This window comes from Elgaria multicarinata, chromosome 1 (genome assembly GCF_023053635.1).
Source record: "Elgaria multicarinata webbii isolate HBS135686 ecotype San Diego chromosome 1, rElgMul1.1.pri, whole genome shotgun sequence".
NCBI lineage: Eukaryota > Metazoa > Chordata > Lepidosauria > Squamata > Anguidae > Elgaria > Elgaria multicarinata.
This window is the reverse complement of record NC_086171.1, coordinates 214,031,388-214,055,127: the sequence shown is the minus strand read 5'-3', so window position 1 is coordinate 214,055,127 and position 23,740 is coordinate 214,031,388. Positions and strand designations below refer to the sequence as shown.

General features: G+C 42.5%; 1 protein-coding gene across 2 annotated transcripts in view; it reads right to left on the bottom strand.

Annotated features, from left to right (window-relative positions):
- The window catches only part of DHX35 (DEAH-box helicase 35), a 56,009-nt gene extending 32,581 nt beyond the window's left edge, over positions 1-23,428 (bottom strand). The window contains exons 1-8 of one of the 2 annotated variants that reach the window (XM_063147343.1): positions 23,351-23,428; positions 15,229-15,362; positions 14,349-14,441; positions 9,070-9,147; positions 7,522-7,626; positions 6,277-6,338; positions 2,730-2,799; positions 1,034-1,093 (exon numbers count right to left, since the gene is read on the bottom strand). In XM_063147343.1, the coding sequence (XP_063003413.1) occupies positions 1,034-1,093; positions 2,730-2,799; positions 6,277-6,338; positions 7,522-7,626; positions 9,070-9,147; positions 14,349-14,441; positions 15,229-15,362; positions 23,351-23,390 (642 nt within the window). In that variant the 5' untranslated portion in view covers positions 23,391-23,428. The remainder of the gene's footprint in view (positions 1-1,033; positions 1,094-2,729; positions 2,800-6,276; positions 6,339-7,521; positions 7,627-9,069; positions 9,148-14,348; positions 14,442-15,228; positions 15,363-23,350) is intronic. The other variant, XM_063147335.1, reaches the window with a different exon arrangement.
- Between the last annotated feature and the right edge of the window lie 312 nt (positions 23,429-23,740).

The following is a 23,740-nucleotide window of genomic DNA, read 5'->3' as shown; positions in this document are numbered from 1 at the left end:
GGTTCGGCTATTGGGCGGTATAAAAATGTAATACATAAATAAATAATGTTGAGCATTATCAACCGTTCTAGCACCCCTTCCATCTCAGAGACAGGGTTCAGATGCCATGACCCAGCCCATCCTGGGTTATTCAGCTCATAAGCTGTGGCACCCATGGGCACCTGGTTGCATTTACAAAACCTGTTCAGGAGTTCCCATGTTGTGTGAACTCAGCGAGCATGGGGTTAAACAATCCTTGCATAATTCTAAAACAGAACATGGGTTATGCAAGGGTTGTTTAATATACCTCGCATAACTCACACTTGCTGGGTTTTGTACAACCCAACAACCCACCCACCCAAACTGGGGATTACATATTCAAAATGGCAGCCGCACATGCCATGACCTCACCATGGGTTAAATAAGCAGCATACTAGGCAATGGACTGTCATGAGAACAGTCTAATGTCTAGTGTGGTGCTATGGCAGCACACCAGGCACAAGGACCGCTGGGAAATGTAGTTTTCACAGTGCTGGTTTTCCCAACAGCGTTGGCAAAACCATATTTCCTGGTGCGCCAGACGTCAAAAGAGAGTAGGGAGCAGAGAGAGGTCAACGGGGTTGGAAGGGATCAAACCTTGTTGCTCTCCTAATGACATTATTGATGATGCACAACAGAGATCAAATTAGACTTGAAAAGTTTGGAATACATTTTCCAAGTATAGAAAACAGTTCAATTGTTTCCAAGCCTGAATACAGGAGTTCTCCGTGTCAATAAATCAGGAGATTGTCCTGCAAAAGACCAATGGAAGAATTGAGTGTTGAACAAAATCACCGTTGGGGGTTTAAGTAACTGATATTAATTCCGGTGGGGTTTGGTCTGGCCAAGGTATATTCTCAGCAGACTGTGCTGCTGTGCCTGAATGTGCTGATTAAGCTACTGTGCTCCATATTCAACAGGCCTGTTTACAAGACAAGAATGATAACTGCGTCATTTTTCTATCAGAAATAAATCACTGCAGCAGCATTATTTAAACCAAATCTATTAGCTCTACCTCTGCATCTAGCGTAGCTGATGCTACAATCAGACGAAGATCTCCTCGTTTCTTTTGAACCTATGAGACACAGTAGGGGGAAATATAAACATTGTTTACCTATGATCAAACACGGTTGGCCATTGTGTGAGCAGAGTGCTTGGCTGGATGGACCCTTAGTCCTATGTTTTTATCACAAAATCCCAGAACTGATTTGTGAAAAAAGCTGGCCTAATATGCATACAAGGCAATTGTAAAAGCAGGCTTTGTTCTCAGTTTCTCAGAGAATGAGCCGGTCATTCACACAAAGTTGAGAGGAGGCAAGTGCTTTCATGCATTATAAACCAGCCCAGTTTCCCCTAGATTGGATAGTCATTTAGGTATGTGAACTTACCCATGTAAGAAGGGTGGCATCCCTAAAATAACCATTGTTGCCTAGAAGTACTAAGCAAATGTTAGGATAACTCAGAAAAATGCTTTCTTAAATGATACCAGTGAGCTATCAACCAGTGAAAGAGGATACACTATACCAGTGGTTCCCAATTGAGGGTCCACGTAACCCACCCAGGGGGTCCGTGGCACCATTCACATATTCACCATTCATTTCTGGAGTCCACTGACAACGAATTCCTACCAGAAGTAAAATATAACATCACTGAGCACCTGTGACTAGCTTCAGAGATTACTTCCCTGCACCTAATCCTGAAAACTCATGGATAAGGAATCCTTTTGAATGTGATGTACAACTAATAACTCTCTCTGCAGAAGAGCGAGATGCACTTGCTGACGTGACTTGTGATGGTTCATTGAAATCATTTTTCAAAGAATATAGACTGGACCAATTCTGGGTGAAGGTTTTTCCTGATTATAAGAAGTTAGGTGAAAAAGCTTTGAAACATCTAGTTCCCTTTTGTTCCACATATCTTTGTGAACAAACATTTTCGACATTTTGTTATATGAAGAACAAGCATAGAAATCGGCTCAATGTTGATCCAGATTTGAGATTAAAAGTAGGAAATACTGAACTGGATGTGGAAGGGATTGTTCGGGACAAAAAGAGGCATGATTTCTCCCATCACATTTAGGTTTAGTAGCTGCTAGACATGTCATAACTTTTTCAATTGTAAGCAAGACATTAGTAAAATTAAATTCATCTTTATATTCCTAACTAAATCATTGTCATTTTTGCATGACAATATCACAAATTTTATGGTCTGTTTTTTAGTATACCTAAAATCCTTTGCTTATTAGGGGCTACCCCTTATTTTCTCCAAAAAATTGCTTCGCACAGGTAACTACCATAGAGATAACAATTTTTTTCAAAAGCAGGGGGTCCATGGCTTGGCATTTGAAAAACAAGGGGTCCGCAGTACTTAGCTAATTGGGAACCACTGCACTATGCTATTTCCATCAAAGACCATTCATTCTAGAATAGTGTCCATTTTGAAAATGAATTCAAAATTAGTGCCACCCACCATCTCTTAGAGAAGCAAAACGTTGAGCATTGGGCAGTCTCAACTGGTGGGAGAGGACCTTTGTTGGAAAATGGCAGATTCCAAGGCCAGAGTAATGGGTTCACAATTGCTGAACAGAGGCTTTGAGAAGGATTTCTGGATTACAGCTACAGGACCATTACAAATCTTTGCTCTTTTGCTAATGGCACAATTCAAAGTTTAGATGGAGGGAAACCTACAGAGTATAGTTAAAGAGTTCTAACCTTTTTTAACAAGCCAATGGCAATGTCTGTATATAAGGTCCTTTCGTGGGCTTCATCCAACATGATGACACTGAATCAAAGCAAAAAGAACAAGGTTCCAATCACGAGATGTTAATTAAGGCTAGAATTCAGGGCACCTGAAAACATTCAATTAGCACAGCCTTCCTCAACCTGGGGCGCTCCAGATGTGTTGGACTGCATCTCCCAGAATGCCCCAGCCAGCTGGCTGGGGCATTCTGGGAGTTGTAGTCCAACACATCTGGAGCGCCTCAGGTTGAGGAAGGCTGAATTAGCAAGTGTAACCCATGACGTAATAGCTACTGTTCAGATAATCACTGAAATGACATGCAAACCGATCTTGGAAGTCATACATTTGTAATTCACAGAATGTCAGACTCCAGAGCTGCAACAGCTATTAACAAAGCTGTGAAAAAAACCCTTCAGTTACTGCTCAGGACAGATGAGTAATGGAAGTCCAGGAATAGCTTTGCTTAGTCAATGCCCTTTACAGCAAATTGTCAAGATCCCAGACCTGAAGAGGTTGTATGTGTCCATTAACACTATCAAACATGATATTCCTCCAGGTCAGCAGTCTGGAACCAGGGACAGTGTGGTTCAATGACTGATTCTACAAGATGTTGCCGGGGGGGGGGGGGGCGGGCATTGCCTTTTCCACTCTCCAGAAGTTTTGGACTACAATGCCCAGCATTCCTGACCATACACCATGCTGGCTGGGGCTGATGAAAATTGAAGTCTGATCTGGTGCTCAGGCTTTGAAATTAAACCGATGAGGGCCAATAAACTGAAGCTCAATTCTCACAGGACAGAAGTGCTGTTTATAGGTTGTCTGTCTGTCTGTCTTGGGAGACGGTAGAAGTCCTGTTTTTTTTATTTTATTTATTTAAGTATTTTTATGCCGCCATTCAGCCAAAAAAGGCTCTCATGGCGGCTTACAAAAGTATTTCTTGACAGTCCCTGCCCACAGGCTTACAATCTAAAAGACATGACACAAAAGGAAAGGGGATTGGGAGGGAGGAGGAGGTACTGGAAAGGGTGGCACTCCTTGGAAAGATCAGGTCTGCAATCTGGGGATACTGTTAGATTCAGCCCTACCTCTAGAAACCCAAGCAGCCTAGATGGCACAAAACACCAAAGGCTGATGTTTTAGCTGCAACATCTTGAAGACAGAGGCTCAGTTCAGACAACACATTTCTCAACAGTGGTTTCAGAACTGCACAGTGGAGCTTTTACACCACCGTTGAGAAATGTGTTCTCTGGAGGGAAAACACTCCATGCAGAATATCCACGCTGTGTAGAAGACAGTTGCTGCACAACTGTGGTGTTGTGTGGAGGGCTCCGTGGAGTTTCCCGCTGTGTCGCGTGGACTTTTCCCACTGGCTACAGAGTCCTCTGGCAAGAGTGGTCAAATGACCGAATGCTGCTCTAGAAGAGCTGCCGGGATTGTGGGGTTTTTTTCAGCAATGGCTGATGGGATACCATCAGGAGGACCGGGGAAGAAGAGAGGGCGAGGGAACTGTCAATCAAACATCACAATGGGTTTTACTCAACTCCACGGTAGCCCACAGTCACACAACGGTGGAGTTAGAACATGTTTTGTGGGGAATATCCCCTAAAAACTCAACCGCTGAGTGGAGTTTTCCTACTGCATACAGAAATGTGTTGTCTGAACTGAGTCAGAGGCAAGCTGGCCATAGTTATTCATACTCTGGCAACACCCCATCTAGTTTAATGCAATCCATTACTCATGGGACTGCCCTTGAAGATAGTTCAGAAACTACAGTTAGTAAAAATAAATAAATAAATAGGGCAGTTAGGCTACCAAACATATAAAACGTATCTTGCCACTTTTAAAACAATTGCACCAGTTTCTAGTTTCTTTCCAGACCCAATTAAAAGTAGTAACTTTAACCTTAAAAGCCACAAATGGCTAGGACCCAGGCTACCTGAAGGATTGTACCACCTCCTACGACCTTGACTCAATCAAAGGCCCTTCTGTGAGTCTACCTATTACCTAAGTTGTGGCAGAGAGCGGCCTGTGAAAGAGCCCTCTTCAACTGTAGCATCCCAACTCCTTAATGCCCTCCCCATGGAGGAACAGCTGATATCCTTTCAGTGTCACATGAAGGCTTTTAAAAAATTTCTCCAGGTCTTTTTGTTCCACCGTGTATTTTATATGGCTTTTCATTTTCTCTATTGCTCTTTGCTGCTTTTGAAACTTAATATGGCAAAGACTGAATTGCTTGTTTTTCCTCCTAAACCTTCTCCTCACCTCTCATTCTTTCTTACTGTCAACGATGTCACGCTTACTCCGGTCAAGGAAGCTCGTAGTCTTGGCTTTATATTTGATTCCTCGCTCTCCTTTATTCCTCATATCGAGGCAGTAGCTAAATCCTGTCGTTTCTTCCTGTATAATATTGCCAGGATTCGACCATTTTTGTCTGTCTCTTCTGCCAAGACTCTCGTTCACGCACTGGTTATCTCTCGGTTGGACTACTGCAACCTTCTTCTCTCTGGCCTTCCTTCGTCTCACATCAGTCCGCTGGTCTCTGTTCACCACTCTGCCGCTAAGATCATCTTCTTGGCCCGCCGCTCTGACCATGTCACTCCACTTTTGAAATCTCTTCATTGGCTTCCAATTCACTCCAGAATCCAATATAAACTTCTCCTGCTGACCTTCAAAGCTTTTCACGGTCTAGCTCCTGTCTATCTCTCCTCTCTCATCTCACACTATTGCCCCGCTCGGGCTCTCCGCTCCTCTGATGCCATGCTTCTCGCCTGCCCAAGGACCTCCACTTCCCTTACTCGGCTTCATCCTTTTTCTTCTGCTGCCCCTTACGCCTGGAACGCTCTTCCAGAACACTTGAGAACTACAAACTCAATCACAGCTTTTAAAACTCAGCTAAAAACTTTTCTGTTCCCTATAGCTTTTAAATATTGAGTTTGTTATGACTCTATACTGTTTAGCTTCACCCTACCCAGTGCCTGTTTACACTTCCCTGTGCCTGTTTGCATTCTCTTTCCCTCCTTATTGTTTACTACAACTTTATTAGATTGTAAGCCTATGCGGCAGGGTCTTGCTATTTACTGTGTAATCTGTACAGCACCATGTACATTGATGGTGCTATATAAATAAATAATAATAATAATAATAATTGCACTTTATAATTTTACGTAAACTGCCTTTAGGAGGCCTTTGGCCTAAAACGTGATTTAGAAATAAGTAAATATACATGGTAGAGACTTCAAAACCAAACCCTAAGATAGACTATTGAGTTGAGGTGTGAGAATGGGGAAAAATAATCTGGCTGTAAAATTTCATGTGTTTCATTCCAATAATCTCTTACATTATCTATGCAGTACAGTTATTGTACACGGCCTATTACAGACTAATAAGCAAGAGAAAGATGCAGACAATATCTGCCCCCAAAAGCCTACAGTTTAAAATCCAATGAAGGGGAAAGAGTAACTAGGGATGAATGTGAGCAAAACAGGGTCACATCAGCATTAAAATAATCAGCCCGTTTACCTGTATCTTGTTAATAACGGATCAGCCATCATTTCCCTCACCAGCATCCCATCAGTCAGGAACTAAAACACAGAGACAATAACAATCTATGACTTGTTCTGAACAAGGCCAGTAACAGAAAACTCCAGAAAACTTAAATAACTCCTTCTGTTTCTGAAGTTCAGAGTAAAGTCTGGATCCTTATGTATCCATCAGATACTCCCAAAAGAAAGTATGACTGGGGACTGTAGAAGCAGAAAAAAGCGGTATACTGAGTGGTATAAAAATGAAATAAATAAAAATAAATAAAATAAAAATGATTGGGAAAAAACCTAAGGTGGGGAGATTCCAAGAACAGCCCAATGAGGAATGAGCTTCCTCAATGCCCAAAAAATATTTATAGCAAGCACTTTGTACACGCTATTAGGGTTATTATAAGGTAGTCTTTCCATAGACACAGACTAGGTTCAGATGATATGCTGCAGCTCATCATGGCTTATTTAACCCATGATGAGGCATGGTGCCTGCAGGTACCAGGTTGCATATCCAAACCTGGCTGGGGGTTGCCGTGCTGTGTGAACCTGGCAAGTGTGGGTTATGCAATGGTTAAACAACCCTCACATAACCCTAGAACAGATCATGGGTTATGCAAAGGTTGTTTAACCCTCACATAACCCACGCTTGCTGGGTTCACACATGACAACTGCCAAGCTGGGGCTGCATATTCAAAATGGCAGCCACACACACCCAGCAGCCTCAACATGGATTAAATAACCCATGGTGGGCTGTTGGATCATGCAAACCACCCCACTGAATCAGATCTGAAGCTTCCTTCCGCTATTTTTTTAAAACAATCTTTGAAAACACAGAACAAGCCCATTCCTGTACCACCCCAATTATATCTATTTTATCTATTTATCCTATTAGTCTCAACACATATTTATCTAGCCTGCATGTGATGCTTTTACTGGAGAAACATTTACAGTCTGGATTCTGTTGGCCCCACATCCTTCTTCTAGGTCATACCCTCTGGACTGCCAAACTCCATCCCTGGACCCATCTACGTACAGGTGCACAGGAATGGTCCTATTTTCATCCCTACACAACCACCGGATCAGTATGGATCTCACGTGTATGGGAAGCCACCCCACTGCTTTCCACAAATAACGTGAGCTTCCACTTGCACTACTTTATTCTCCTCACCATGAAAACTGATGAAAACATTAGCAAATTATAAGGTTCAGGCACGTTGTTCATATATATTACCTTAATCCTTGTAGCCTGTGGGTCAGTACAATCATCAAATCGTATGCAGTATCCAACTTCATGACCCAGCAAGGCACCCCTCTCCTCAGCTACCCGGCCGGCAATCTAGGAAAAAGATAATGTTAGATACAACAGAGATAAAGAAATGTAAATCTGTTTGACTATTTTGTACTATTAGATAAAAACTAACTGAGTTTACAACTACAAGTTGAGTTAAGCTAATTTGGCTGAACTGAACTAACCCTGCCGGACAATTACATAGTTTCTACAGAAGCATAACCATCCCATCTGGAGTTTTCCAGAGAATGTGTTGACTGAACGGAGCCATTGTCAAATGATGAACAGCTTTGTGCCTCCAGCACCACATTTTACTAGATGTAGAAAGTCTCTGAACTCAGAGCTTATAATCAAACAGGTTTTTTTTTAAAACCAGTGTGTTTCAACACTAATAAATAATAAAGAAACTATACTTCTTGCAAAGGAAAACTACGCAAGACATGAATAAGATCTGGGGTGGGGGGGAATAAGCATTTTGTGTGTCCTATTTCAAACTGTTGTGATAGAAGGCACTTAGATTCCAAAGCAACAATTTATTGTTCGTACATTCTTTGAATCCCAGCCACGGTTGCTGTCCTTTTTTTACTTCTTAGTTTTAAATTCATGCATTTAAATTGCTGCATACTGTAGAGTTCTCAAACCAAAATCTTTTGCTTGATTAGCCTATTTCTTAAGCAAAAGACTTTTCTCAAGAGATCCACAGTGTGCAGAATGTTAAATCAATCAGCTCAGAATTTGGAAGAAGGAAAAGGGATCCCTAGAAAGAAGCTTTCACCACAATCCAAAGCACTGTGTCCGCTAGTTCTGCATGCCAGCACGAAGGGGGGTTTCAGCCTGCCCTTGCAAGCAGCCCCAAGCCACATGACAAACCATGGTTGAAACTGGAGAGTTTCCATATCTGTTTGTGAATTGGTTTGTGGGTTAAATACCATCAAAAATCCCACCAGGTCTTATTTATTTATTTCATTTATATACCGCCCCACAGCCGAAGCTCTCTGGGTGGTTTACAACAATTAAAAATAGTAAACATTAAAAGTATACAAAATTTTTAAAAAAACATAAAAAACAGTGTAAAAACAACAGTATCCATTTAAAAACAACAATTCTGGGGTCCATTAAAAACAAACTTAACGTTGTTAAATGCTGTTAAAATGCCTGGGAGAAGAGAAAAGTCTTGACCTGGCGCCGAAAAGATAACAATGTTGGCGCCAGGCGAGCCTCGTCGGGGAGATCATTCCACAGTCGGGGGGGCACCACCGAAAAGGCCCTCTCCCTTGTTGCCATCCTCCGAGCTTCCCTCGGAGTAGGCACTCGGAGGAGGACCTTAGATGTTGAGCGCAGTGTACGGGGAGGTTCATGTCGGGAGAGGCGTTCTGTCAGGTATTGTGGTCCCAAGTCATGCTTATAAAGTGCTTAAAACATTAATCGTATTCTCCATACACACACACACACGTAAATAAATTCCATTAAGTATGAATCAGGGGCACTTACTGAAACACAAGCAACCCTACGAGGCTGTGTGATTCCCACCACTCGCGCTTCCGCAGTCCAGCCAGCTTCTGTGAGATACTATAATGGGAGGGGGGAGGAGGAACGTATAATGAGAGACGGTATAAAAAATGCTACATCAATCCCTTCTTAGCTACTTTCATTCGTCCCTTTTTCTACTCTACTTCTACTTATCCACCTTGAGAAACATTTAACCAAGTAGCAAAATTAAGGCAAGAAAACTTGTTATTGGCCCCGTTCAGAAGACGCATTAAACCATGGCTTTGGCCAGAAAGCCGAGCTGTGCTCAGAAGACACCTTAAACCACGGCTTTAACCATGGTGAATAAAGCAAAAGGCCTTATTCACCGTGGTTAAAGCTGTGGTTTAAGGTGTCTTATGAACAGGACCTTTGTTTCGACCGTCAAACGAAATAGGTCAAAATACATTTGACATTATTAACACGAACGTGGTTTTAAAAACACCAAAAAGGAAACAAAATAAAACTGACTTTAAAGTGGGGGAAGAGTTATACATTTTTTCCCATTACTTTACAATTTAACTTAGCACTAAGGCAGTAAACCATCTTCAGTCCAATCTATCTCACAGGCTCTTGGACAAAACCTTGCCTTCCACAAACGGAAGCCCCCGTTCCATTGCTTTTGATGTTTAGGGTTGTGGTCTAGAGGAGGATTTCCGCTAGCAAAACAGGAGATTTTTGCCAATTTCCCTCCCCCTCGCCGTCAGCCTTCTGAAAAATCTGCTTTGAAAGGAACAAATAGGGCAATTGAGTTGGAAGGGGATATGGAAACAACGAGTGTTGAGAAACATGTCCGTGAGGATAAAAGAAAACTATTATAAGCTCATCTGGAGGTGGTACCTAACCCCAGTGAAACTAAATATGATAAACAAGACGAATTCGGCATTATGTTGGAGAGGTTGTCAAGAGAAAGGATCGTATTTACACATGTGGTGGGAATGTATATTTGTACAAAAATTATGGAAAATGGTGTTTGCCACAACACAGGCTCTGAACACCAAGCCTGGCCGTGGCTACTCCCTGCTCAAGCCAAGCACCACCGCTTGATACGCCTGAGACAAGGGACAAAAAAACCCACCTTCCTCCAAACTATGTGGAGAAAGGGGTTAAATGGAGAAGGATTTCAATATATAAAACAAAACACTGTGTGTTATATGTGCTGAGGTGAATTATTGTCAGAGTGGGTGCTAAATGTGTAAACTTCAGATGATAAATGCCAAACAGACACGTGGGATTTTTTTGTGGTAGTTAAAAACAAAACAATAAAAATTTATTTTCAAAAGTTCACAAGCTTTGTTTCAAATAAAGCATTTAAAAACCGTTTTTGAAACCTTTCATCCAATCCTTCCACTCATTCACATACGCGCTTTCCTTTCGCTCACACAATCAATCTTGAACTTTCTTTATTATCTGTATTGATTAATGTACATCAACTACGTGCACACCACACTCCAAAGACACCACTCTCTACCCTGACCCTCAAATTTTCCAGAACTTAAGTACTCTAAACACAGAGAGCACTAAAGACTCTAAGACAGCCTTCCTCAACCTGGGGCACTCCAGATGTGTTGGACTGCATCTCCCAGAATGCCCCAGCCAGCTGGCTGGGGCATTCTGGGAGTTGTAGTCCAACACATCTGGAGCGCCCCAGGTTGAGGAAGGCTGCTCTAAGAGGACCTAACAAGTCCCCCCCAATCCCCTCCGTCCTTCCCTTATATATCACTCCTCCCATTCCCCAGACATTCTAACTCTGCCCACTCAGGCCCACATTCTAAACTCACCACAGACTTACAAACTGCAGACATACATTTGGGAACTGACTTGTGGGGTGTAACACCACAGTGTTCAATGAGATAAAAGAAATTATAGGAATGGAGATAGAGGAGACACCAATCATGGCATTGTTCTCAGTGTATGGTGAATTGAAATGTAATCAAGAGATAAAATAATTGATAACGAATTTGTTAACAGCTGCAAGTTTAATGATATCCAGGAACTGGAAGGTTCAAGGGGATGATCATATAGAAGATTGGTATAAAGAGATTTGGGATATTGCTATTAATGATAAATTAACATGTAATATAAAAGTGGGACGAGGAATAACAAAAATGAATGATTTTGAGGGAATATGGAAACAGTTTTTGGACTTAGTATTATTAAGGGGGAGAGGGAAAACACCTCCAGAAGAATCAATGAGATTTTGGAAATCAGAATAAGATCCCTGGGTTGGGGGTGCATCTAATCAATGATTAGATCAAAGCAGAATTAAGGGAAGAGAATGTATGTTTATTAATTTGTTTAAGTATGTATTATTATGTATTATGGAGTTATTATTATATATTGTTTTGTTTGTATTGTTTAGAAGTATGGTTATTATGTAGTTATAGAAAATAAATAAAAAAATTATTAAAAAATAAATTAAATAATAATAAAAAAGAACAAAGTGGGTTTAGGATCTCCTCCCCACATCTCCCACTGTCCAAAGCTTCCTGAGAGGAATTCCACTCAGAGACGGCTTAAACTCTGGATTCAACCTACATTTTTGTGAGGATAATTTTGATGGGGTGGGTGGATGTACACTGCCAAATATGTGTGCGTGTGTGTGGGGCGGGGAATAACCCAAACAAATAAAAGAAAACCATTTCCACTAAAACAAAAAGTTATTGAAGTCTAACTGTCAATATTCTGTGAATGGCCTGCCGGAGATTTGTCAACTTGACAGTCTTTTAGAATTTAAAAAAGCAATAAAGAACGTATTCTCCCTTATGAGCCTGCCCATGCTTTGAGATCTTCTGGAGAAGCCCTTCTTTCAGTCCCACCATCTTCACAGGTGCGCTTGGTGGGAACATAGGAGAGGGCCTTCTTGGTGGCTGCTTTGGTGCTCTGGAACTCTCTTCCCGGGGAAGCTAGGCTGGCTCCCTCCCCGATGGGCTTTTGGAAGCAGGCTAAAACTTTTTTGTTCCTGCAGGCCTTTGGAGAATAATCTGGCCCTCCATCTATGTTAATGTCTTATAATTTTGTTGTGTATTTTAAACGTTTATGGTTTTGTTCCCCCCCCCCCCCCCCCGTGTATGTTTTAAACTTTGTAAGGCCGCCTTGAGGCCCAGCATTGGGCAAAAGGCGGGATACAAATAAATATAATAATAATAATAATAATGACTGATCTATTCCGGCAGGCTTATCCAGTGAAGTTTTAAGAATGTTTTTAGGATGTTTTAATCATGTATGGTATGTTTTTAATCAGTTTTTAATGTGTATTTTATATCATGTTTTTATACTGTTTGTTTTATACTTTGAATGGTTTTAGTTTTTGTGAATTGCTGTTGGGTGATATAAAAATGCAATAAATAAATAAAAAATAAATAAAATAAAATAAATATTCTATACCCTGAGAGAGGGTGAATGCCTAACTGACTCAACCCATTAGTTTGCACGTTCACCACAGCCTACTGCGTATTATTTAAACCATTCTGGCAGCCATTTTGAATATTCAACCCTGGTAGGGTTCTTTGAGGGTTGTTTAAGCATAAAACAACCCCTGCCACCCAGGTTCAGACAACACGACAAATCATGGCAACCCCCCTGCTGGGAGGTGAATATCCAAAATCACCGTCAGCATGTTTAAATAATCTACGGAGGGCTGCAGTCATCATGCAAACCCTGTCAGCGTAACTATTTGCAAACATTATTAAAACTTGAATGGGAGGCAGAGAGAAACTGTATTTTTGAGAATTCAGCTTTGCCACAGATGCCTCCAATATAATGGATTAGATCCAGACTTAGTTTGGCTGAAACCATTGGGACAAATTAGTAATGACTAAATTAAGCCTCACTTATTTGAAATGAAAAGTGTGACTCTAAAAATGACTATGTATGGATATTTATTTATTTATTACATTTCTATACCGCCCAATAGCCGAAGCTCTCTAGGCGGGTCAAAAAAATTAAAACCATTCAAAGTATAAAACAACAGTATAAAACCATAATATAAAATACAATATAAAAGCTCAACCAGATAAAAACAACAGCAATGCAAAATTACAAATTTAAAAAAGCCAAGTTAAAATTTATTTATAGACTGTTAATACGCTGGGAGAATAAAAAGGTCTTCACCTGGCGTCAAAAAACATATAAAGTAGGGCGACCATATGAAAAGGAGGACAGGGCTCCTGTATCTTTAACAGTTGTATTGAAAAGGGAATTTCAGCAGGTGTCATTTGTATATATGGAGAACCTGGGGAAATTCCCTCTTCATCACAGCAGTTAAAGTTGCAGGTGCCCTGCCCTCTTTTAAATCTGGTCACAGGATAGCTGCAGTATAGCACCTGCAGCTTTAACTGTTGTGATGAAGAGGGCATTTCACCAGGTTCTCCATATATACAAATGACAGCTGCTGAAATTCCCTTTTCTATGCAACTGTTAAAGATACAGGAGCCCTGTCCTCCTTTCCATATGGTCACCCTAATATAAAGTAGGTGCCATGCGAACCTATTCCACAGCCGGGGTGCCACCGCAGAGAAGGCCCTGCTCCTGGTAGCCACCTGCCTCACTTCCTTTGGCAGGGGCTCGCGGAGAAGGACCCCTGAGGATGACCTTAGGGTCTAGCATAATGAATGCCATCCCACATTCAAAGTTACTGAGGGAAGCTCACCAGCACCTCCTGAAGGCCTTTTTATTTTCTCAGGCCTTTAAATTTGATTTGATTTGTTTCAGGTTCGCTGGTGGGTTTTGTTTTTATGCTGCTCTTCTCGATTCTGTGATTTGTACTGTATTTTTGTTTGATTTAGCTTAGCTCAAGCTAAATTAGGGTGACCCTATGAAAAGGAGGACAGGGCTCCTGTATCTTTAACAGTTGCATAGAAAAGGGAGTTTCAGCAGGTGTCATTTGTATATATGGAGAACCTGGGGAAATTCCCACTTCATCACAGCAGTTAAAGCTGCAGGAGCTATGCTAGAGTGACCAGATTTAACAGAGGGCAGGGCTCCTGCAACTTTAACTGATGTGATGAAGAGGAAATTTCCCCAGGTTCTCCATATATACAAATGAGATCTGCAGAAATTCCCTTTTCAATAGAACTGTTAAAGATACAGGAGCCCTGTCCTCCTTTTCATAGGGTCACCCTAATTTAGCTTGATTTATAATGTCTTGAAATCCTGCAAGCCGCTCTGGGAATTTGACTGAAGAGCAGGATATAAATCCCTATAACAGATAAATACATAAAAATAAGCCATTTCATACTCACCTGAGGAATCTGAGTGCTTTTCCCACATCCTGTTTCTCCAACAATCACCAGTGTCTGATAGTTCTCTACCAGATAAAGGATGTGATTTCTAAGCTAAAAGAAAAAAAGTCAGCCTTCAAATATGATTTACAGCAGTATACAAAAGAAGTTTTAATACAGAAATTAGAAGAGAGAATAGTCAGTGAAAACAGTATTGGAATATTATTTACTGGAGCTAATTTATTTATGTATTTATTTCTTAAAACACCTGATAAAAAGGATTTCCAGTTTAAAATATAATACTAATACAATAATAAAACACATCATAACAAAACAATAAAATGCAACAGAACATAAAACCAAATAAACATACAATCTCCACCAAATAGGCTACAAACTAGCACAGAGACCTGAAAACCCACTGAATTAAACATATGCCTAAAGCTATAGAACAGCCTTCCTCAACCTGGGGCGCTCCAGATGTGTTGGACTACAACTCCCAGAATGCCCCAGCCAGCTGCTGGGGCATTCTGGGAGATGCAGTCCAACACATCTGGAGCGCCCCAGGTTGAGGAAGGCTGTTCTATAGAAGGTTATGGCGTATATGGATTCGCTTAAAACTAAGTCCACTCAAAATTAATAACATGCTTTCAACTCCTAGCATTCCCCAGCCAGTCAGGACTTTTTTCCTGACTAAAAATGCAAAGGGTTGTGCCCTGAGTCACCATAAACAGAACGTCCTGAAACTGTTTTTATCAGAAGCTAATAAAAAAAAATGTACAAACTCTTCTCTTTTCTACAGATTATCATTTTGCAAATTTAAAAGGTGAAGTGGTAAAATATATAAAAGACAGATCATCTTCTCAATAATCAAAACTGAAGTATCAAAAGAAATGTATACCTTGAAAACTGGTAGCTTTTGTCTCTGTTGTTCGATGGAAAGGGAGACATAGGGATTATAGATGACTGAAACACTAGAACTTTCACCAGCACTCTGCCGCTCCTCAGAGAGGCTGACACCAGGCCCTTCAGTCCCTACATGAGCAAATAAGGAAATAAATAACTATTAATAGGATGTTGACTTTTAGACAAACACAAAGAAGGTAGGGAAATAATATTATTTGAACCAACCTCTTTAAGTTGAATTTTTCAACTTAAGTTGAAAATTTTTAATAACTTGAAAGACTATCTTTGAGGCAGAATTAGAAAAAACTGGTTTACAAAATTTGTAAAAAGATGCTTTATCTTTTCAAAAACTCACTTGCAACTGAAAATAAGCTATAAATAAGAATTTTGTCCAAACAATATGTATAATTAATCCATTGTGGACTGCTGCAGGTTACTAGCGCTACTAACAGCTGTAAGTGCTGAATCATACAATTGATGCTACAAGGATAAAAAACAAAGCCTCGTTATGGATATGCATAATTTGCAGTTTCCCGTAAGCAAGTTCATTGAGACATCCTTCAGTTTGTAGGAGGCATGCCATTAGTTACTGGCAACAAGAAAACAAATAGAGACCTCTACTCATTCCACGTTGACCGTGGGCTCATCTACACCAAGCAGGATATTGCAGAATGAAAGTGGTATGAAAGCGGTATTTAAAAGGCAGGAGCCTCACGGCTGCTTTATAGTGGTATTGAAGTGCACTGACAACTGTTGGTGCCCAGGACACAGACCATATACCGCTTTCATAGTGTTATATCCTGTGTGTAATAGGCCCCAACAGTTGTCTGTGCACTTCAATACCACTATAAAGCAGTAGTGTGGCTCCTGCTTTTTATATACAGCTTTCATTCTGGAATATCCTGCTTGTTGATGAGCTTGGTATTCATTATACATTTTTTAAACAGAATGAGCAATAATCACACAGCACAGCACAATAATCACACAGCACACAGCCTGCACGCATTTTATCTATTTATGCATTTATTTAAAGCATTTCTATACTGCCTGCCATGTAAAACATATCCAGGTGTTGTACAAGATTAAAGCCATCAGGTCAAGATGCGTCAAGAAGGACGCAGACAAGCTGGAGCGTGTCAGAGGAGGGCAACCAGGATGATCAGGGGTCTGGAAACAAAGGCCTATGAAGAAAGACTGAAAGAACTGGGCATGTTTAGCCTGGAGAAGAGAAGATGGAGGGGAGACATGATAGCACTCTTCAAATACTTAAAAGGTTGTCACACAGAGGAGGGCCAGGATCTCTTCTCGATTCTCCCAGAATGCAGGACACGGAATAACGGGCTCCAGTTAAAGGAAGCCAGATTCTAGCTGGACATCAGGAAAAACTTCCTGACTGTTAGAGCAGTATAACAATGGAATCAGTTACCTAGGGAGGTTGTGGGCTCTCCCACACTAGAGTCATTCAAGAGGCAGCTGGACAACCATTTGTCAGGGATGCTTTAGGGTGGATTCCTGCATTGAGCAGGGGGTTGGACTCAATGGCCTTGTAGGCCCCTTCCAACTCTGCTATTCTATTATTCTAGGTATGTGTGTACACACACACAAATCTGGTTCACAGCTTAGGAGCATTGCAGCTGAATTCCCAGGTCCTGTGTCAAAGCCATGGCACAGAATGATGTTTTACCTGAAGTGACAGCTACATCCACTGCTAGAAGATGACGACCTGGTACTGTCATCTGGTTGATATCTAGACTAAACTACTAAAATGCATTCTAACTGGGGCTGCCTTTGAAAAAGGTATGAAAATTCCAGGTAGCATAAAATGCTGCAACCTGGTGCTGGCACATACAGTTTGATGAGGAAACATTAGTACAGAGGTGGGGCAATAAGTAGCCCTGCAGCTGTTGCTGGACTCCAACTCCCAACAGCCTCAGCCAGTAATGGCCAGGGATAATGGAAGTTGTAATCCAAAATCCTCTGGTGGGTCAAACGGTCCCAACCTGTGTTAGCTCAAAAACAGAAAAATTGCCACAATAATGCCACATCTTTATTGTGCCAAAGATACCAGCACTCCACACACCAAATAGGTCTTAGCTGGTGGCAGAGCAGATATAACTGACAGGTCTGCTTCGTTTGGGACAATGCACAGATCATTTTCAGCTGACATTCCTCATCAGCTATACACATCTGATGCCCTATTCTACAGGGGAAAGATGATTTTAGGCTCTCATGAAGTAATTGGCCATATCCAAAATTACTCCTGCATAGGCAATAACAGCCTATTCTTTCGTCGCTTGTTCTCAGCAGTGTGCTCATTAAGAATACCTAAGAGCTACTCAAGTACAATCATCATGATAGCTTGACTCAAGCTGACAATCAGTGGCACCAAGCCAAAGTCCAAAGATGTTAAATCAAAGTAGAAGTACCTGTGGTTATGATCTCCTGACATGCAACGTTCCTGTCAGGAATGAACAGAGCATTGGTGGAAGCTAAAATCCACTCAAATTATGATTTCTATACGAATCAATTAGGGATGTGCTCTGCTTCTAATCGGACCGGAGAAGCAGGAGCGGAGCGGGGGGCTTCGCCTGCCCTTAAGGCGGAGGCGAAGAGGATTGGGGGGCCGGCGGAGCGTGGTGGAGAGGATCGAGGTGAAGGCGGATCCTTCGCCTCGATCCGGAGCTCCGCTGGAAAGGTAAGTGGGGTTTATCGGGCCCTGCCGCTGTCGCCCATGCGACGACAGCGGCAGGGGCCAGTACCCCCCCCGCCCTCCTTTCCCTTACCTGCCTCCGTCCGCGGTCCGTCGCCGTCTTCAATTGAGCCCACGGTTCCACCAGGAAGTCTGGGCCGCAAGCGGCCCAGACTTCCTGATGGAACCGCGGGCTCAATTGAAGACGGCGACGGACCGCGGACGGAGGCAGGTAAGGTCCCCCTCTCCCTTGGTCCCTTACCGGGCTCTGCCGCCGTCGCCGCATGGGCGGCGATGGCGGCAGGGCCCGGTAACCCCCCCCCGTGGGGGGGGGGGAACGGAGCTCCGATCTGGATCCGGAGCTCCGAGCGGAGCGGGCACAGGCGGAGTGGGGGCGGGGCAGAGCGGCCCGATCCAAAAATGGCGGATCTGAAAGTGAAGCGGAGTGGGGGGTCCGTGCACACCCCTATAATCAATGTCATGTGTGTATGTCAAGTTTTCATTCACAAAAATGCCTTCTCTGCTGTGGCACCCCGGCTGTGGAATGAGCTCCCTAAGGAGGTTCACCTGGCACCTACACTATATTCTTTCCGACGCCAGGTGAAGACATTTTTATTCTCTCAGCATTTTAACAGTCTATCAACTTAATTTTAACTTTGCTGTTGTAAATTTGTATTTCTGCACTGCTGCTGATTTTACTCTGGTTGTGCTTTTATACTGTTTGTTTTGTACTTTGAATGGTTTTAATTTTTGTGACCCGCCCAGAGAGCTTCGGCTATTGGGTGGTACAAAAATGCAACAAATAAATAAATACAGTGTAATACTGTGAAAAAAATAATTTCAAATGACATTTCCCACCTACGGACTTAGTGTGTCAAAAGAAGTCCTGAATGAAAACTCAGTATAACTCTCTCAACAGCAGTCAATGTGAGAAGACAATGCAAATATTGTGTAGTTGACAAAAGATATTAAAATATCGGTACTGAAACTTGTACTGCACAATACTACTAGGCTGGGGGCAAATCCTATAAATGCTAACAGCATTTATCACAACAAAGCTTTACTGACGAAATCAAATGCTACTCCACAATTTACAGGATGGGATACTCCTCATTCACCACTCCCAGATTCCACAGATAAAAGGTACTAAAATCTATGGTCTGAACTAGGTTCAGAGCCTGTTTTACAGTTTAATCCTATGTATGTCTAATCAGAAGTTAATTCCATTCAGTTCAGTGAGGTTTACTCTTAGGTAAATTGCCGCAGTCTTTGACGATCTTCTTTTAGCGATGGACAAAGGTCATCTGTCCATCCTGCTGTTATTGGACCTTTCAGCGGCCTTCGACACAGTGGATCATGAATTGTTGATTAGACGGTTGAAGACCCAGGTGGGCCTGGCTCTTGCCTGGTTCCAGTCCTACTTGGATGGAAGGGCTCAGGTGGTTACCATGGGCACCTGTACATCTACCCCCACAGCCCTCCCCTGTGGAGTTCCACAGGGTTCCATCCTCTCACCTTTCATGTTCAATGTATATGTGAGGCCACTGGCAGAGTTAATTAGAGTCCATGGGCTGAGGTACCATATGTATGCTGATGATACCCAGCTTTACATCTCGGTGGGGTCTGACCTCGGCGAGGCAGTTGCTACTCTGTCTTGGTGCCTGGCTGAGATCTGTAACTGGATGTCTAGGAGTAAACTAAAGCTTAACCCGGAGAAGACTGAGCTGATGGTGATTGGCCTAGGTCAGTGGCTGGCAGATTTCAGGCAGGAGCTCATAGATTTGCCTATTTCAGGAATTCGACCAAGGATTGTGACTGAGGCGCGGGACCTGGGTGTTATTCTTGACCAGTCCCTAACTATGTCATCACAGGTGGGGGCCGTGGTTCGGAGTTGCTTTTATCAACTCCATGTGCTCCGCCAAGTTCGCCCCTTTCTGTCAGAGGCTGACCTTACCACCGCAGTCCAGGCCCTGGTTCTTTCCAGACTGGACTATTGCAACCTGTTGTATACAGGGCTTCCCTTGAAGCAAATCCAACGCCTACAGGCTGTACAAAATGCAGCAGCCAGGTTGGTCAAGGGCCCCCCAAAGTGGTCTTCTATCACTTTGGTGCTTCAAGAGCTCCATTGGCTGCCGGTGGCTGCTAAGGTGAGCTACAAGGTTTTGTTGACCATGTATAAAGCCCTGCATTGCTTGGGTCCTGGATACCTGAGCACTCGCCTTTCTCCTGTGTCTCACCATTGGCAGACTCGCTCTCAGGAGCAGGGCGCCCTGATGGTCCCCCGCTACAAATTGGAATGTGCCGGGGCCAGGGCTTTTTCAGTGGCTGGCCCCCGGTTATGGAACAATGTGCCCCTGGAGATTAGACAGGCTCCCACTTTCAATTGCTTCAAACGCCTTTGTAAGGCGTTTTTATTTTCACAAGAGTCTGGGGAGGGGGTGGTTTAAATTGGGGTTGAGGGCTTTTAATGGTTTGAGGGTGAGGGTTTTAATGGAATTGTTTTAATGTGGGTTGAGGGTTTTAATGGAATTATTTTATATGTTATTGTAAAGCGCCTCGATGCCAGAAATGGTGAGGCGGCGCTATAAAAATGCTTTAAATAAATAAATAAATAATAAATGGGGTTAGGATTACCATGAGTTGATTCCAAAAACAATTTAACTAACACAGTGGGCTGGTTCTCATGATCACTGCAGCCTACCATGGGTTATTTAAGCCTTGGAGGTTGTGGCATGTGCCAGTTGCTATTTTGGATATTCAACCCCTGATGAAGGATTGCCATGTCGTCTGAACCCAGGCAGCAGGGTTTGTTGGAGGGCAAACCCATGGTGGGCTACAGTGACCATGCAAACCCAGTCAGTGGTAACAAACAAACAACTACACAATATGAAACGATTTTGGTTTTTTTTAGAGTTCGTTGCATCAGTGAATACAACTCAGATATTTATATCCTTTTGCAATCTGCAAACAGATGCCAGCAACAACTTGAGACTATGCTCAAATAAATATATAGTGACGGAAACAACAGCTGCAAACAATTGTTCTTGAGCTGTTATTGAGGTTACTTTTAGACCTAGAAATGAGCAATGATTTAATTTAAATAAATATTAATAGGCCTATAAAATTTCATCCCCACAGAGAAAAACTATACTAATTGTCCTTCATGCTAGGACGATCACCTCAAACACACCATGCAAATATCAAAGAGGTAATATGCAAATTGCTTAGCACTGCAGAAACACTGCTACCTCAATGTTAAGTATACTGTTTCACAAGCAGTGAGCTAACAAGAACAGGATCTAATTTCACTGCAGACTTTTTTTTGACCATGTTGCTTTTTTGCTCAAATGCAAGCTTGCCTTTATAGTTTCCAGATGACCCTAGTTTCCGGACTAGGTACAAAGGTAGCCCTATGTACAGCGCATTGCAGAAGTCGAGCCTCAAAGTTACCAGCGCGTGCACTACCATCTTTAAGTCTACCATTAGAAGTATATCAAAACAAAGAATATAATCATTTTTCATTTCATATTCTGCTGATGAAAAAGATGCAAGCTCAGCCCTCACTACATTAACTGAAATAAATTCCACTGATTTCAACATGACTTACTTCCAAGGGTGGTTCACTTACTTTGTGAACTGCCCAGAGAGCTTCGGCTATTGGGTGGTATAAAAATGTACGTAATAAATAAATAAATAAAGAAGGTAGAAGAGTTAGAAGTATGAGAGTTAAACACAAGTATGCTTAGAACTGCCACCCAACAATATAACAAAGCTTTTGATGGTTAAACTCACTGCACATTGTTTTAACTATCTATTGCTTTTAAATTATATATTGTTTTAACTTGGATCATGGTTTAATTTTTTTAAACTGTGTATATTTATTGTTTTATACTGTATGTTTTTATCCGTACGCCACCATGAGATCTTAGTGATATTAGTGCTTATCTTAGTGGATTCCTGCATTGAGCAGGGGGTTGGACTCGATGGCCTTGTAGGCCCCTTCCAACTCTGCTATTCTATGATTCTTTCTAACAGAATCCAAAAATCCAAAAACTCCAGGTATCTATTCCTGCTTTGATGGAATTGATTAACACCTTCGGTGATCTTTCTGGCTACTCAATTAATTATTATTATTGTTATTATTATTATTATTATTTATATAGCACCATCAGCGTACATGGTGCTGTACAGAGTCAAACAATAAAATAGCAAAACCTTGCCGCATAGGCTTACATTCTAATAGAATCATAATAAAACAATTAGAAGGGGAAGAGAACGCACCAAAACAGGCACAGGGTAGAGTAAAACTAACAGTATAAAAGTAAGATCAAAATCAAGTTTTAAAAGCTTTAGAAAAAAGAAAAGTTTTTAGCTGAGCTTTAAAAACTGCGATTGAACTTGTAGTTCTCAAATGTTCTGGAAGAGCGTTCCAGGCATAAGGGGCAGCGGAAGAGAATGGACGAAGCCGAGCAAGGGAAGTAGAGACCCTTGGGCAGGTGAGAAACATGGCATCAGAGGAGCGAAGAGCATGAGCGGGGCAATAGTGAGAGATGAGAGAGGAAAGATAGGAAGGAGCTAGACTGTAAATATGTTAAATAAATAAACAAACAAACAAACACAAGCTCAGAATCTCACTAAATTAAACAAACTGAGCATACTCAGGACTGAAATTTTAGCATCCAGGATAACCAAAACCCCTAAGTTAAACGTGCTGAGTTTTTGCAACTAAGACTGTACTGCCTGAATTTGCTTTCCTTTCCCCCCTCCCAATCCCCTTTCCTTTTGTGTCAAGTCTTTTAGATTGTAAGCCTGTGGGCAGGGACTGTCAAGAAATACTTTTGTAAGCTGCGTGAGAGCCTTTTTCGGCTGAATGGCGGCATAAAAATGCTTAAATAAATAAATAAATAAATAAATAAATAAAAAGTGTCTTTCAACAGTTTCTCAACCGGAAGGCAGCTCCAGTGCAGAACCCCTCACTGCACATGAAGAGCCCTCAGGGTTTGCAAATATCGAGACGTGCTCGTCTTGGCTTACACCTTCGCGCACTCAAGGACGATAAAGGTGAGCGAGTTCTGGAGCATGTGAGGAGTGTTTTCCCCTCCCCCCTCCTCTCTCTCTTCCACGCCGTTAAGGTGGGCGGCTGCCAACTCGCGTCCAGGCTGCCTTGAACTCCCCACACGCTTTAATTATTTGTTTAATGAACACCGGGGAGGTGCGCCTTGGTGATGGGGGGCTGAGGGAAGCAGCAGGTCCGGCTCTCCTCGGGCAGAGGCTCTTCCTATCCCGGACCCCGTCCCGCCCCCGCAGTCCTTCGGCGGCGTGGGCCCGACCAGAGGGAAAAAACAAGCCCTCTCACCACTGCTCCTTACTCCCGCCGCCTCCCCGGGCGCTTTTCTCCCCGCCCCAACCCAAAAGGTTCGGTCCTTACCTGGTTTCCAAAACTTCAACGGACCGACGGGCGCCGCCATCTTGGGGTGAGAGGTCAAAAGGAAGGGAAGGCGCCCTCTCCGCAGCGCGGCCGGAGGGGGCCACGTGACGGAGGGGGGCTTTCCTGATTGGCCGGCGGTTGCCATGGTTGCTTCACCCCGCCCTCCCTGCCTCCCTCAGGGTTGCCCTGTAAACTGCCCGCTTGGCGCCAAGGACGGAGCCGAGGCAGGTTCCCGCCTGATAAGAAAGCGCATGTGCGAAACGTAGAACAGGCGCCATGTTGGGTGAGATGTTAGTGGGTCCTCATACAGGTGTATTATTATTACCGTATTTCTTCGATTGTAAGGCGCACGCTAATTTCAGTACCACCAACAGGAAAAAGGCTTTGATT